Raw genomic sequence first — 12,672 nt, 5'->3', positions numbered from 1 at the left:
AAAGAAAGCGATCGTTGGCCACCTGTTCCAGCTAAGTGCTAATTCTGGGAACAAAAGCGTAGTGCTTGTCTGGATGTGAGTAATGTGAAAACACCTCATTCACAGCAGTTGGCGGTTCGCCATCCCGGGTCACCAGCTTGCACTGAGCTGATCAAATCCATCTCCACGGTGACTGTGCATGTCCCTGCTAAACCATTATCCCTCCGCGGTTCAGGGCTAAATGAGGGCTAGCGCATTACATGCTGCGAGTGAACCTGCCGCAAACAATTAGGTCTCTCGCAATCCTCTGTTTTCCTTTTGCCTCTGATTCACATCTGTTCTTTGACAACTACACTCTGCTGTTGCATAAGTGACAGCACGTCATTTACACTTCTGGACAACGGCCAGTTTTGGCTCAGTTTTGTGAATGTGAACTAGAGTAAAGGAGTATAGATGAACAATTAAACCTGTGTCAAATATAACATGAATAAATGCATATAATTAGTGAAATGATTTAAATCAGACCACCAAGTTTTCCTGATTTTTTTTTTTTTGCAATAAAAATGATTGACTTTGTGGTGGTAATTCCAGAAATTTGTGGACAAAAAAAAAAAATCTTACTAGGTAGCTTACTATGTTAGGTTTGCAATCTGACACAATGACACAAATCATAAAAATAAAGCTTCTTTATTTTGGTCAGGGGATTAAGCCAAAGGATGGTTGTCTTATTCCACGATCTTATTTTCTCTTTCTCAGATTTCACTCCTCTGAGCATCTGACATCATGCATCTCACTCTTACGCTAGGCTTCCCCTAGCGTAATACATCTAAAACTGATTGTTGTAAAACTCATCAATGGCAGGGAAACATTTTCTCTTGTTAACGACAGGGAATGAGTTAAGCGAAATCTTTTACCGATTTGATCGATCATAATACCAGCCATACATGTAAAGCACAAGTAATGTCATTCAATTTGGTCACGTCCATCGGCCGCCATTCTTGAACCAATCTCCATTAAGCTGCTTGTTTTTCTGTCTGTTCCACTGTTCTTTTTTTTTTAGATGTTTGCTCACACTTTCTTTTGCAGTTTGAAGCACATCAAACGCACAAATTCACTCAATTTGCACCACAGGATGTCTAATCGCATCTTTGCATTGACTTCTCAGGTAAATCACTCACGCTTCATCCGCGTCTGCTTACTGCACAGGCTGCAAAACAATTCCTCACCCCTTCCATGTAATGTTAGGATTGGGAGAGCACATGTGAGACATCATTTTTTGGGAGCCACTCAAATACATCACGTGCAATTAATTCCAAACTGATATACATCTAATTTGATTATATGGTTTGGAAATTGGATGATGTATAAGATTATTAACATTTTTTGCAATTATTTTGCATTTCAATTAATAATTTTGCAGGATAGCAAAAATTTGCGACTTTTTGTTGATTTTTGCGTTGGATTCAGCAATCACTGACTACAAAGTCGTTCATAAGTGACTTTTTTAAATTGAGATTTATACATCATCTAAAAGCTGTATAATTATGCTTTCCATTTATCAATGGTTTGTTAAAATAGGACAATGTTTAGCTGAGATGCGACTATTTGAATTTGTGGAATATGAGGAAAAAGTCACATTTAAAGTTGTCTAAGTGAAGTGCTTAGCAATGACTATTAAAAAAAGTGAGTTTACAGGTAGAAATTTACTACATTTCTTCATGGAAATACTTAATATTCTAATAATTTTTGGTGTTCACAAAAATGAATAATTTTGATACACACCAAGCGTTTTTGGCTATTAGCTATAGAACATAAGACTTTTGAGTTTGTTATCCAGAGTCACATATGAAAAAACACTGAAGTATAGACTCTAAAAAAAACAGGCTTTATATAAATGTATAAATGTATACAGTTGATGTCAGAATTATTAGCCCCCCTTTGAATTTTTTTTTTCTTTTTTGAATATTTTCTAAACGATGTTAAACAGAGCAAGGAAATATTTACAGTATGTCTGATAATATTTTTTCTTCTGGAGAAAGCATTTTTTGTTTTGTTTCGGCTAGAATAAAAGCAGTTTTTAATTTTTTTAAAAAAACATTTTAGGGACAAAATTATTAGCACCTTTAAGCTTTTTTTTTTTTCGATAGTCTACAGAACAAACCATCGTTATACAATAATTTTCCTAATTACCCTGACTTGCCTAGTTAACCTTATTAACCAAGTTAAGCCTTTAAATGTAACTTTAAGCTGTATAGAAGTGTCTTAAAAAAGATCTAGTAAAATATTATTTACTGTCATCATGTCAAAGATAAAATAAATCAATTATTAGAAATAAGTTATTAAAACTCTTATGTTTAGAAATGTGTTGAAATAATCTTCTCTCCATTAAACAGAAATTGGGGAAAAAATTAAACAGGGGCGCTAATAATTTAGGGGGGCTAATAATTCTGAATTCAACTGTATGTATAAATCTCAATTTAAAAAAAAACACTCTAAAACAGTCTCATGCATTGCACATACTTGTGTCATATTGTCAAAATGTGTGTTAACACCTTGTGAACCTCCCTGAGGAAAGCTGAGATTGGCACTAAAGCTTTGCTATTGTTTCTGACAACAGGAGCAGTGTTTCCCCTTCAGTCTTACTTCCTAAGATCTTAAGCTACAAAAACAATCCAGCCACCCGTGTATCAGAAATCAGAACGGACCCTCACCAACACCTGTAATGAGGTCACAGGGGATTGCTGTTTCTTCTTATACTTACCATAGTCGACAGTCCCTTGGGGTTTTCACTAGTGTTGCAGTGTGCAGTATGCATGTTTCAATCTAGTTAGTCTACTTTTATCTCTAAACATTCACTTTGCCCTGAAATTCATACTTCTGTTTGCAGCATTAAAATCAAGGCTCTTTCTGAATTGGGGACATTTCTTTTGCACAATGCTGGAAGGGGAGGAAGCAAATCAGAGCAGGGGTTGCAGTCCTGGCCTCATTTTAGCCTTCAAGTGGTTTTGAAGAGCGGGTGAAGGAAGTCATGTGTGTCCGTCATTTGCGTGATTAGAGCTTGAATATGCTGCTTGCCGGCAAGTACTTATCCAGCACTGATGGCTTTATCCCACCACCCCTTCCTATTACACTCAATCTGTGCACCATTAGTCAAGTGCATACAGAAAAGGGGTAGATTTACTGGATTAACGCTTCCTCTCGTCTGCTTTTTTGTTTTCGTTATGAGCACATCTGTGGCATTCATATCCATTCACCTGCAGTTTTCCAAGCAGAGGGACTGGACCTGATCGTCTTTGATCCACTGGGAATTAGATTGAAGTTGGACGTGGTTTTAAGAGAGATTAAATTAAAGGCAGGATCAGAGATCAGGACCGTCTGCTAGAGCTGCTTTAAATGCAGCAATGGTGAACTTCCCATGTTGCATTTATTAAAGGCAATGTCCTGTCGTCACAGCTAAGCTGAGACAGTCGAATTTTAAGAAATTGAATTTGACCTACTTTTCTAGCGGTGTTGAGCACTGTGACGTCAATCGGTGCTGCACACGGTGCCCTCATGCAGAGAGTACTAGTCTCAGGTGTAGATAGGACTTAGAACCAGAGATGCGAATGCAAAGCAGGCCGGGCATATTTTTATGCATTTTGATTTCTGTGTATTTTGCCTCCCACATCAGTTCTACTCATATCTTTCTCAAAACCATTAAAATCCTTAATAATTTCTACTCCAATATAAGCCCCTGCTCAAAACCACTAAAATCCCACATCATTTGTACTCCACAATGAAACCTTTCTCAAAAACTTTTTTTTATAATCACATTGGAAGCTTGCAGCCTTGCTTCTGTTTACCCCACAGTATTGCATGAGATTAAGGGTTAGTTCACTCAAAAAAAGACAATTATATCATTATTTACCCACTCTTTACTTGTTTCTGACCTTTATCATTCTCGTCTGTTGAATACAAAAGGAGATATTTTTAAAAAATCGTTAACAACTGACTTCCATAGTAGGAAAAATAAATACTATTGACGCTTTGCAATCACTTGAGGATCAGTAAATAATGGGTACCTTTTCATTTTTGGATGAACTTTCCCTTGTAGCATATTGCAATTCACACTGTGTACGTTTTCTTCTTCATTAATTAAATTTATTTTCTGCTTAGTCCCTTTGTTAATCAGAAGTTGCCACAGCGGAATGAACCACCAACTCATCCAGCCTATGTTTTACATAGCGGATGCCCTTCCAGCTGCAACCCATCACTGGGAAACACTCATACACTCTCATTCACACACATACACTACAGACAATTTTAGCTTACCCAATTCACCTGTACTGCATGTGTCTGGACTGTGGGGGAAACCAGAGCACCAGGAGGAAACCCACATCAACACTGTAAGAACATGCAAACTCCACACAGAAATGTCAACTGGGCCAGCTGAGGCTTGACACAGCAACCTTCTTGCTGTGAAGTGATCGTGCTAGCCCCTGCGCTACCGTGACCCCACGTTTTCTTCTTGTTAAAACCAATTTTGATTGATGGATGTTTATTATTATTTACCCCACAGAATCCATCTCAGGTGGGGACAGCCCTACAAGTGTTTTACAACCTTGGAAATCTGAGAGAGACCATAAGAAGTGTGGTCGACGGATACAGGACATCTGTTCAAGAGAACGTCGTTAATGCCTTAGACATTAAGGTCCTTACTCAGCCTTCCAACACCAGAGGTTTGTAGTGTAGTGCATTCATGCTGGAGTATGTTATTTGTGTGTGTTTGTGGTTTATTTCGTTGCTTTTTGTGTGCGCTGTGTTTAGGTGCCCCTGGCAGAGCAGTCATGCCCACTCCTGGAAACACAGCTGCATTTCGAGCTGCTCTTTGGACGAATTTGGAGAAACTAATGGACCAGATCTGTGCCGCGTGTGGTCAGGTATGCAGACATTCATTACGTAGATGCTGCATGTTATGAAACACTATTAACGTGATTAGGCAAAACACCAGTAGTTCACAGATGGCTGTGGTATTACCATGTGCCCATCCATTTTCTGGTGTTCACTTGTAAAGCCCTGACATGTTAAGCTTGATTTAAGCTTTAAAATTAACTTTGTGCCTCTAGTGCAGATGGTACGGCGAACAGAGGATGCTTGATATATTTGTGTATATACAGTTGACGGCAAAATTATTAGCTTTCCTGTGAAATTATAATTATTTTTCAAATATTTCCGCAAGTTATGTTTAACAGAGCAAGGAAAATTTCACAGTATTTCCTGTAATATTGTTTCTTCTAGAGAAAATCTTATTTCATTTGGTTGGGCTGGAATTAAAGCAGTTTTTAAATTCTGTAAATTAATTTACAGGTCAATATTATTCATATTTAATCATTATTAAATATATATACAAAACAAACCACTGTTGTTTAATGAGTCGCCTAGTTACTCTTATTAAACTGCAATTTAAGCTAAATACTAGCATCTTGTAAAATAACTTGTAAAATATTATTTACTGTCATCATGACAAAGATAAAAGAAATTAGATATTAGTCATTAAAATACAAAAATATATGGTTAAAAATGTGTAAAATGTGGAATATTTTAAAATTAATAAGAATTATCCTTTAAATAATGGTAGACAAAATAGTAAAATAAATACAAAATCAAGTTTCGCTTATTAACATATCAAAAGCTCTTCATCAAAGACTTCTCTAGAAATTACACTCATTTCTGTGCTTATATTCAGTGTTACTCTGAAGGGTCATTAAACATTACTATATTCCTCAACAGGTTCAGCACCTGCAGAAGGTTCTAACAAAAAAGAGGGATCCAGTGACTCACGTGTGCTTCATCGATGAGATCATCAAGGTGAGATATGGATATTATGTTTTTTTCTTTTCTTTGCTTTAAATTTCCATTTTTCATTGGTGTAGATGTGCAGTTACATAACATGATTAAGTTGCAATGGGTCACACTTTATTTTAATGCACAATTCACACTATTAACTAAGTCAATTAGCTTCTTATTAATTGTTAGTAAGTTGGGTTTAAGTGGTATTAGGGATGTAAAATGAGATACTTTTTACTTTAGACTCTTAAACTTTAGACTCTAATACTTATAACAGTTAACATCTTATTAGTAATAAGCCAGTTTTATCTAAAGTGCTACACTTGTATAAGGGGAATTTCAGTATAGCAATATTGTGCATAGCCAAATTTACATTTTTCATTTGAGTGTATTTGCAGTTACATGTCATGATTAAGTTGCATAGCTTTACAATTCAAGCTATTAACAAACCATTTTTAACATAACAAGACATTTAGCTCAATAAACTAACAATTAGTTGCTTATTAATTGTTAGTAAGGCAAAATTTGTTAAGTTAACGTAATGGATTTGTGTTGGGATAACGTGAATGAATTGTGTGGAACCTTGCATTTTATTATTAAAATGATTCAAAATGAATCAAATAATTAACCAAGACTATTAACTCAACGGATTCCTAATTAGCTGTTTTTTTAATGTTAGTAAGGTGGTAGTTGGGTTTAGGTATTGGGTAGGATTAGGGATGTAAAATAAGATCATACTTAAAACAAAAAAGGTTTATATTATAAACTTGCATTAGGAATTTATGTTTAGCAATATTGTGCATAGCAAATGCTATATCTCATGGCAATTTGTAACTTTTTGATTTAGTGGTGGCTAAATTGTATGAATTTGTATGATCTTATTTGTACAGTTTAGTAGGATTTGCTCATCCCCCAATGACGGTTTATTTAGGGGCCTCCTTACAAAGACTCCTTTTGAAAATCATACATTTTTATATGACTGAATTTAGCCACTAAACTGATGAAACTTAAAATGGTTATGTTTCCTCGTGAGATCGTTCTGGCATATCATCCCATGTGAGAAAAGTCTTGTCCTTGATATGGAGTGATTTATTACAAAGGATTTTTGTATATGCTGCCCTTGCCTGTTGCTGACCTGTCCGCATAGCCCCTGCTGGTTCAGTGGCTGCTGGCACATTAGCTGTAAATGACATCCTAATTGGTGTCTGCAGGTGGCTGGCCCCTCTGTGACAAGGTTATCTAGCCCACACGCATACACACATGCATACACGCATTTATCCAACACACACTTTTTTTCAGCCAGACAGCATTGGGACCGTTTTTATCTACATTCCCCGCTTGGCTCTGGGTGACTTTGTGAACTAGTAGGAGTTGATCTGCACAATATATCAATATATCACATCAATAGTCACATCACAGGATATGCATGTGATGCTAAATGCAAGTATACTGTTTGTAAGTTTAATAACAATTAATTTTATTGAATTTATACAGCAAAGCACTATGCACTATTATTTTACATGAGGTAATTCAATTACTGTTAAAACCATAAAACAATTTTTTTCTTTAATGTATTTATCCATGCTTGTAGATTGTATTTTATGTATACTGAGTGACAAGAGTGATGTAAAGGCATATGCAGTGCATTTCCCCCCTTTTGGTTTGGTCTGACATCCGTGGTTCTCAAATCCTTCAGTGGCGAATTTGGCTAATTGCAGCCGGTAATTAAGGTGCTATTTTCTGCTAACTGAAGGGCTAAACTGTGAGATCAGAACAGTTATAGGGGCATTTAGGGAACGAGTGGCATGATTTCACACGATAGATTTCAAAGAGAGCATGTAATGTTGGAAATTAGAAATGGCCTTTGAGCAATGCATTTTCTCAAACCATAACCAGCAAAGCTAATATTGTGCATAGACTAGTAATCTGAATAGGAATCGGGACCTATTTTAAACATTTTTTTTGACATGGAAGGGATTGACCTTAAGAGATATGGCCATTGCTTCACACGACAGACAAATTAGATTACAATAATGCAGTTTCACAATAACTGCATGGCATTTGCTCATTTAAACCTGATATAATGCAACAACAACATTGCATACTGTACTACTGCATACTAATGTTTTCTGTGCATATATTAAAACGTGCAATAATGTGCTAAAATTGCCATAATTTGTGTTTTGTGCGAAAGAGAAAAGATTTATTTATCTTTTACATTTTATTTGGGGATTATTTATATATTACAATAACGCAGTTTTACAAAACTGCCTAGCATTTGCTCATTTAAGCCTGATGCAACAGCAGCATACTATACTACTATACACTAATGCATTTTGCTGCATATCGAAAAACCACAGCGCACTAAAATTAGGTTATGAACATAGCCATAGTATGTGTTTTGTGCAAAAGAGAAAGGGTCTGTTTTCAAATATACTGCCAATTTCGGCAGTCTCTGTATTTCTGCTGTTTTTACTCAGTAAACAGTTTTGGGGGAGATGAGTTGAGCGGCTTCTAATCACCTCTTGGAAATCGAGATTTTCGGTCAGAAGATTGAGGTCTGCAGGAATGGGGGGCAGGTGGGGGCGTTTCCATGGAAACACATTCTACTGTCTCCCATGGACCTTTTCTTTTCACAAAAGTTTGATTTGAGTTGGGGATGCTAGTGCAAAATTTGGCCACTTTTCTGTTCTCTGATTTTTGTTTAAAGAAAATTACAGCAAGATGAAAGCATGAAGATAAAACATGCTTTATTGCAAGCTTTAGAGCTTCTTTGTTTGGTTTCTAGTCGAAATATCTACAAATTCTTAATTCAAGAGGCACTTTCTTTTCAGAACTAGTTTAAATGACGTGACTTTTTTCTATTAATAGTAATCTGCTAGTAGGGTAAGCAAAATAATCTCATGTTGAGCATGAAATTAGATTATTTGCCTTATAGTGGCAGATTATTTAACTTGTTTTAGGGGAAAAACTCCATTCATTTCAATTTCTTATTTCTGAAAACAAAACAGTATTTAAGGGTGTCACAGTGGCGCAGTGGGTATCATGATCGCCTCACAGCAAGAAGATCACTGGTTCGAGCCCCGGCTGGGTCAGTTTGTATGTTCTCCCTGTGATTGCGTGGGTTTCATTTGGGTGCTCCGGTTTCCCCCACAGTCCAAACACATGCGCTATTTGTAAATTGAATAAGCTAATTTGGCCGTAGTGTATATGTGTGAATGTAAGAGTGTATGGGAGTTTCCCAGTGATGGGTTGCAGCTAGAGGGGCATCCGCTGTGTAAAAAATATGCTGGATAAGTTGGCGGTTTATTCCGCTGTACCGACCCCTGAAACTATACCGAAAAGAAAATGAATGACCTATTTTTACTTCTAACTAAATTGCTTCTTGATCAAGGAATATTTAGATATTTGGACTAGAAGCAAGCGTTTATTTTAACAGTGTACAACCTGCATTTATGTTAATTCATTGCTTTAGCTGCTGTTTGCATCTTAAGCACACAAACGCTGAAAAAAAAATTGTCTTTATCAAAAGTTCAACTTGAAATTTAAACTAGCCAGAATGACTGACAGAGTGTCATCGGGTGCTCAGAGAGCTGTCAGCTGGAGATGAAAGAGACACCCGGCATTTAAAAGGCCCTCTGAAAGGTTTTTGAGGGTGAGCACCTCTCTTGCTGCCTCAAAAACCTGTAAATATTCCTAGTGCGCCTTTGATTCTTGAGTTTAACCGGGTGCATGCAAGAAATTGCCTGCATATGCAGTATAGGAAAACATACAGGAACCTTCTGCAGGAGTCAGTGTACTGCACAACAAAACTGCTGTCAGATTCCCTGGAGATTGGAAAAGGTGGGTGAATGTCTTGTTTTTTTGTTTTCTATCTCTGCCTCCGCTTTGAAAGCTGTTTTCAAACTCCCACAATCTCACACCTTTATTTGTGGCAAAAACACCCCCCCACAAACACACACACACACGCACCCATCGGAAAACTAAACCTGCAAACCGCTACATTTAACAGTTACACAAGTAAAACAGACCTTCCCGTTGGATTCCCAGCTGCTTTTATGTAGCAAACAAGCCTTCTGGCATCTCTGGCACGAGTTCATCTCCATGGATGGCACTCTTGTTCACTTCAGGTGTCAGAAATGTGAAATACGAATCGACAACAAGAAAAGCAATCGCTTGAAGTAGTGGAGCATGCATGAAACTGACTTGTGTTTTACTGAAGCAAAAATAAACAGTTGATTTCATCAATAAAGCGCTGAATACACGCCACTCTATTTGGAAGTGTACAAAATAAGCAATGATTGAATGAAACATGCATTAAATGATATAAAAATGTAAGTATTTGTTTAAGAAAGTGCTTTTTTTGGGCTTTCTTTTATTCTTTTTAGTGATACAGCAGTCAATTTGGCATGGATGCTACAAAACCTGATGATCCATGTTATCCGGGATTGTTTCGTGATGCACAAAAGGTTATCTGGTGGTGAACTTTAATAGACCTTTTGTGGCCTTTTCCTTAGAGCTCAATGTCACAAATGTCCTTACTTATATATATTTTATGCACTTGTATAAAATCTCCAATGTTTTGGAGATCAAAATTAAAGAACAACCTACAACATCTTAAATTCTGAGGTCACTGCTTAGTCCTAGTTTAAGTTATCCTATTCTATAAGGAGTAAAAGAGCAGTTTTTCTAACATATTTCATGAGTTGCATGGATTTAAGGCACATTATAAGACATTGGCACCAGTGCGCTCACCACACATCAGAAATTGGTGGAGTGGAGAAATAGTGTTGGAGCCAATTCGGTGGATGGGGGTGATTGGGAGGCCATGATGAGTAAGGGCCAATGGAGGGAATTGGGACACCAGGGTTACACCCCTGCTCTTTACAAGAAGTGCCATGGGATTTTTAATGAGAGTGTAACGTCTAATCCGAAAGACATCACCCACTAAAAGTTTAGTGTCCCCTTCACTGTACTGGGGTGTTAGGACTCACACAGACTGCAGGTTGAGCGCCCCCTGCTGGCCTCACCAACACCACTAGTTTTCCCATGTGGTCTCCCATTCAGGTAGTGACCAGGCTCAGCCCTGCTTAGTTTCAGTGAGTAACCGGTCTTGGGCTGCAGGATGATATGGCCATGTTCTCCCCTAAATAATAACCCTACCACTAAATAATCAACCTAATAATCCTTATATCACAGTCATAATCTGACATGACTTCTAGCATGAACTAAAATGTGAAACAATTATTAAGTTGGTGTGTGACAATATGGGGCATTAACAACAGTAAAAACATAAGCTGATAATGCATCTAAAATAATAAAAACATCTATTCTGATTTGCCAATGCAGAGTTTTACCTGCTGTGTCCTTTACTTTGATAACTGAAGAATTTATTCTGCTTGTTTCTTGTGTATCCAGCCATGCAATTAATGTAGGACAGGACAGAGCAGGTGATTAGAGTAGTGGGCAGGCTGATATCTAATGGCTTGGTGGTCTTTACTAAAAGATATAATTTCTGACTAACACCATTTAAATTAATTTTAGATATACAATCACTGTACATCTTGTTCTGATGTAAGTTACACACTGTATCAGGCACACAAAGTCCATTGTTCAGTAAAGCGGACTGAATTCAGCTAGTCTATAATGTAATTGACTAAATTAGATTTCAAGACGATCAATTTTGCACTCATTGTCAATAGCAATAGGATGTAATGAACTATTATAGCCTTGTTAAATGTCTGAACCTGAGACACTTCAGGCTCTTTACACACACTCACACACAGCGAGCATCAAGTAGACTGGCACCTTCAGCACATGTCCATCAGCATTAGACCATATTTGTTTTGTTATGATTCCTAAATGATTATTTGCCATAGACTTCTCTATTTACACACAAATGCTCACACGGCTCAGACAGTCTTTATTCTGCCAATGACGTCTAATGCCAGCGTTGTCTGAGTTTTGAGATTCTGAGAGTTGTCTGAGGGCTGCTATTCTAACCCTTTGTGATATATGTTATGTATTGTTTACCTCAAAGTCCACTATAAACGTCAGTCAAATTTTCTCATGGTTATCATTTATTTCAGGTGACCATTTTTAAATGAACTTTTAAAACAGCAACTCTTTAGTTTAAGAAACAATTCACAATAATAACTACTGTTTATTTACCTGCCTATTATTAAGATATTAACTGTTTATAAGCACGTCATGTTCTACATCCCTAATCCTACTCAATACCTAAACTAACTACCACTTTACTAACTTTTAATAAGCAGATAACTAGGACTTTATTAAGGTAATAGCCTTAGTTAATGGTTTGTTAATAGTGTAAATTGTACATTTAATAAAGTTTCCCCTTTAAAACTACTATATGTAAATAATCATAAGTAGCCTAACCAGATTGAAGTCACATTTAATTAAATTCAAGTTTATTTGTATAGCGCTTTTTACAATGATTATTGTTTCAAAGCAGATTTACAAAAGGTGCACATTATTGCATTACTATCAAATTGGGAAAAGGTTATTAGATACCATAATTTTATTAGTTAATAATTGATAAACTTTATTAACTAGTAACTAATAGCTTTTAACAGTTAAAGTTGTTATATTTAAGCATAGTTAACCTGCAGTTATATAAACAATATCTATGTGTGCATGTTCAATGTGTAATAAATAGAATTAAAAACGCCCCAGCAAAAATCAAGATGTGCCTAGTTTGCAGTCAAACAGCATGAGACGCTGGCGTACACCGCTGTCCACGAGTCTGCAAGAGCCTACAGGAGTCTCTTACAAGTCTGCAGTCTCCAAGATTTATCACAAGTCTGTAATCAAGTCTGAAATGAGTAAAAGATGTCCTGTCTATTA

The 12,672-nt window shown here is 36.7% G+C and overlaps 1 protein-coding gene across 3 annotated transcripts in view; it reads left to right on the top strand.

Annotated features, from left to right (window-relative positions):
* cog5 (component of oligomeric golgi complex 5) overlaps nucleotides 1-12,672 on the top strand; it is an 89,140-nt gene that overhangs the window by 44,868 nt on the left and 31,600 nt on the right. For all 3 annotated transcript variants that reach the window (XM_005164473.5, NM_001045144.1, XM_073946619.1), the window contains exons 8-10: nucleotides 4,538-4,697; nucleotides 4,786-4,898; nucleotides 5,749-5,826. In XM_005164473.5, the coding sequence (XP_005164530.1) occupies nucleotides 4,538-4,697; nucleotides 4,786-4,898; nucleotides 5,749-5,826 (351 nt within the window). The remainder of the gene's footprint in view (nucleotides 1-4,537; nucleotides 4,698-4,785; nucleotides 4,899-5,748; nucleotides 5,827-12,672) is intronic.

Source organism: Danio rerio, chromosome 4 (genome assembly GCF_049306965.1).
Source record: "Danio rerio strain Tuebingen ecotype United States chromosome 4, GRCz12tu, whole genome shotgun sequence".
NCBI classification, from domain to species: domain Eukaryota; kingdom Metazoa; phylum Chordata; class Actinopteri; order Cypriniformes; family Danionidae; genus Danio; species Danio rerio.
Note: the sequence above shows the minus strand (reverse complement) of the source record. Positions and strands in the feature narration are given on the sequence as shown.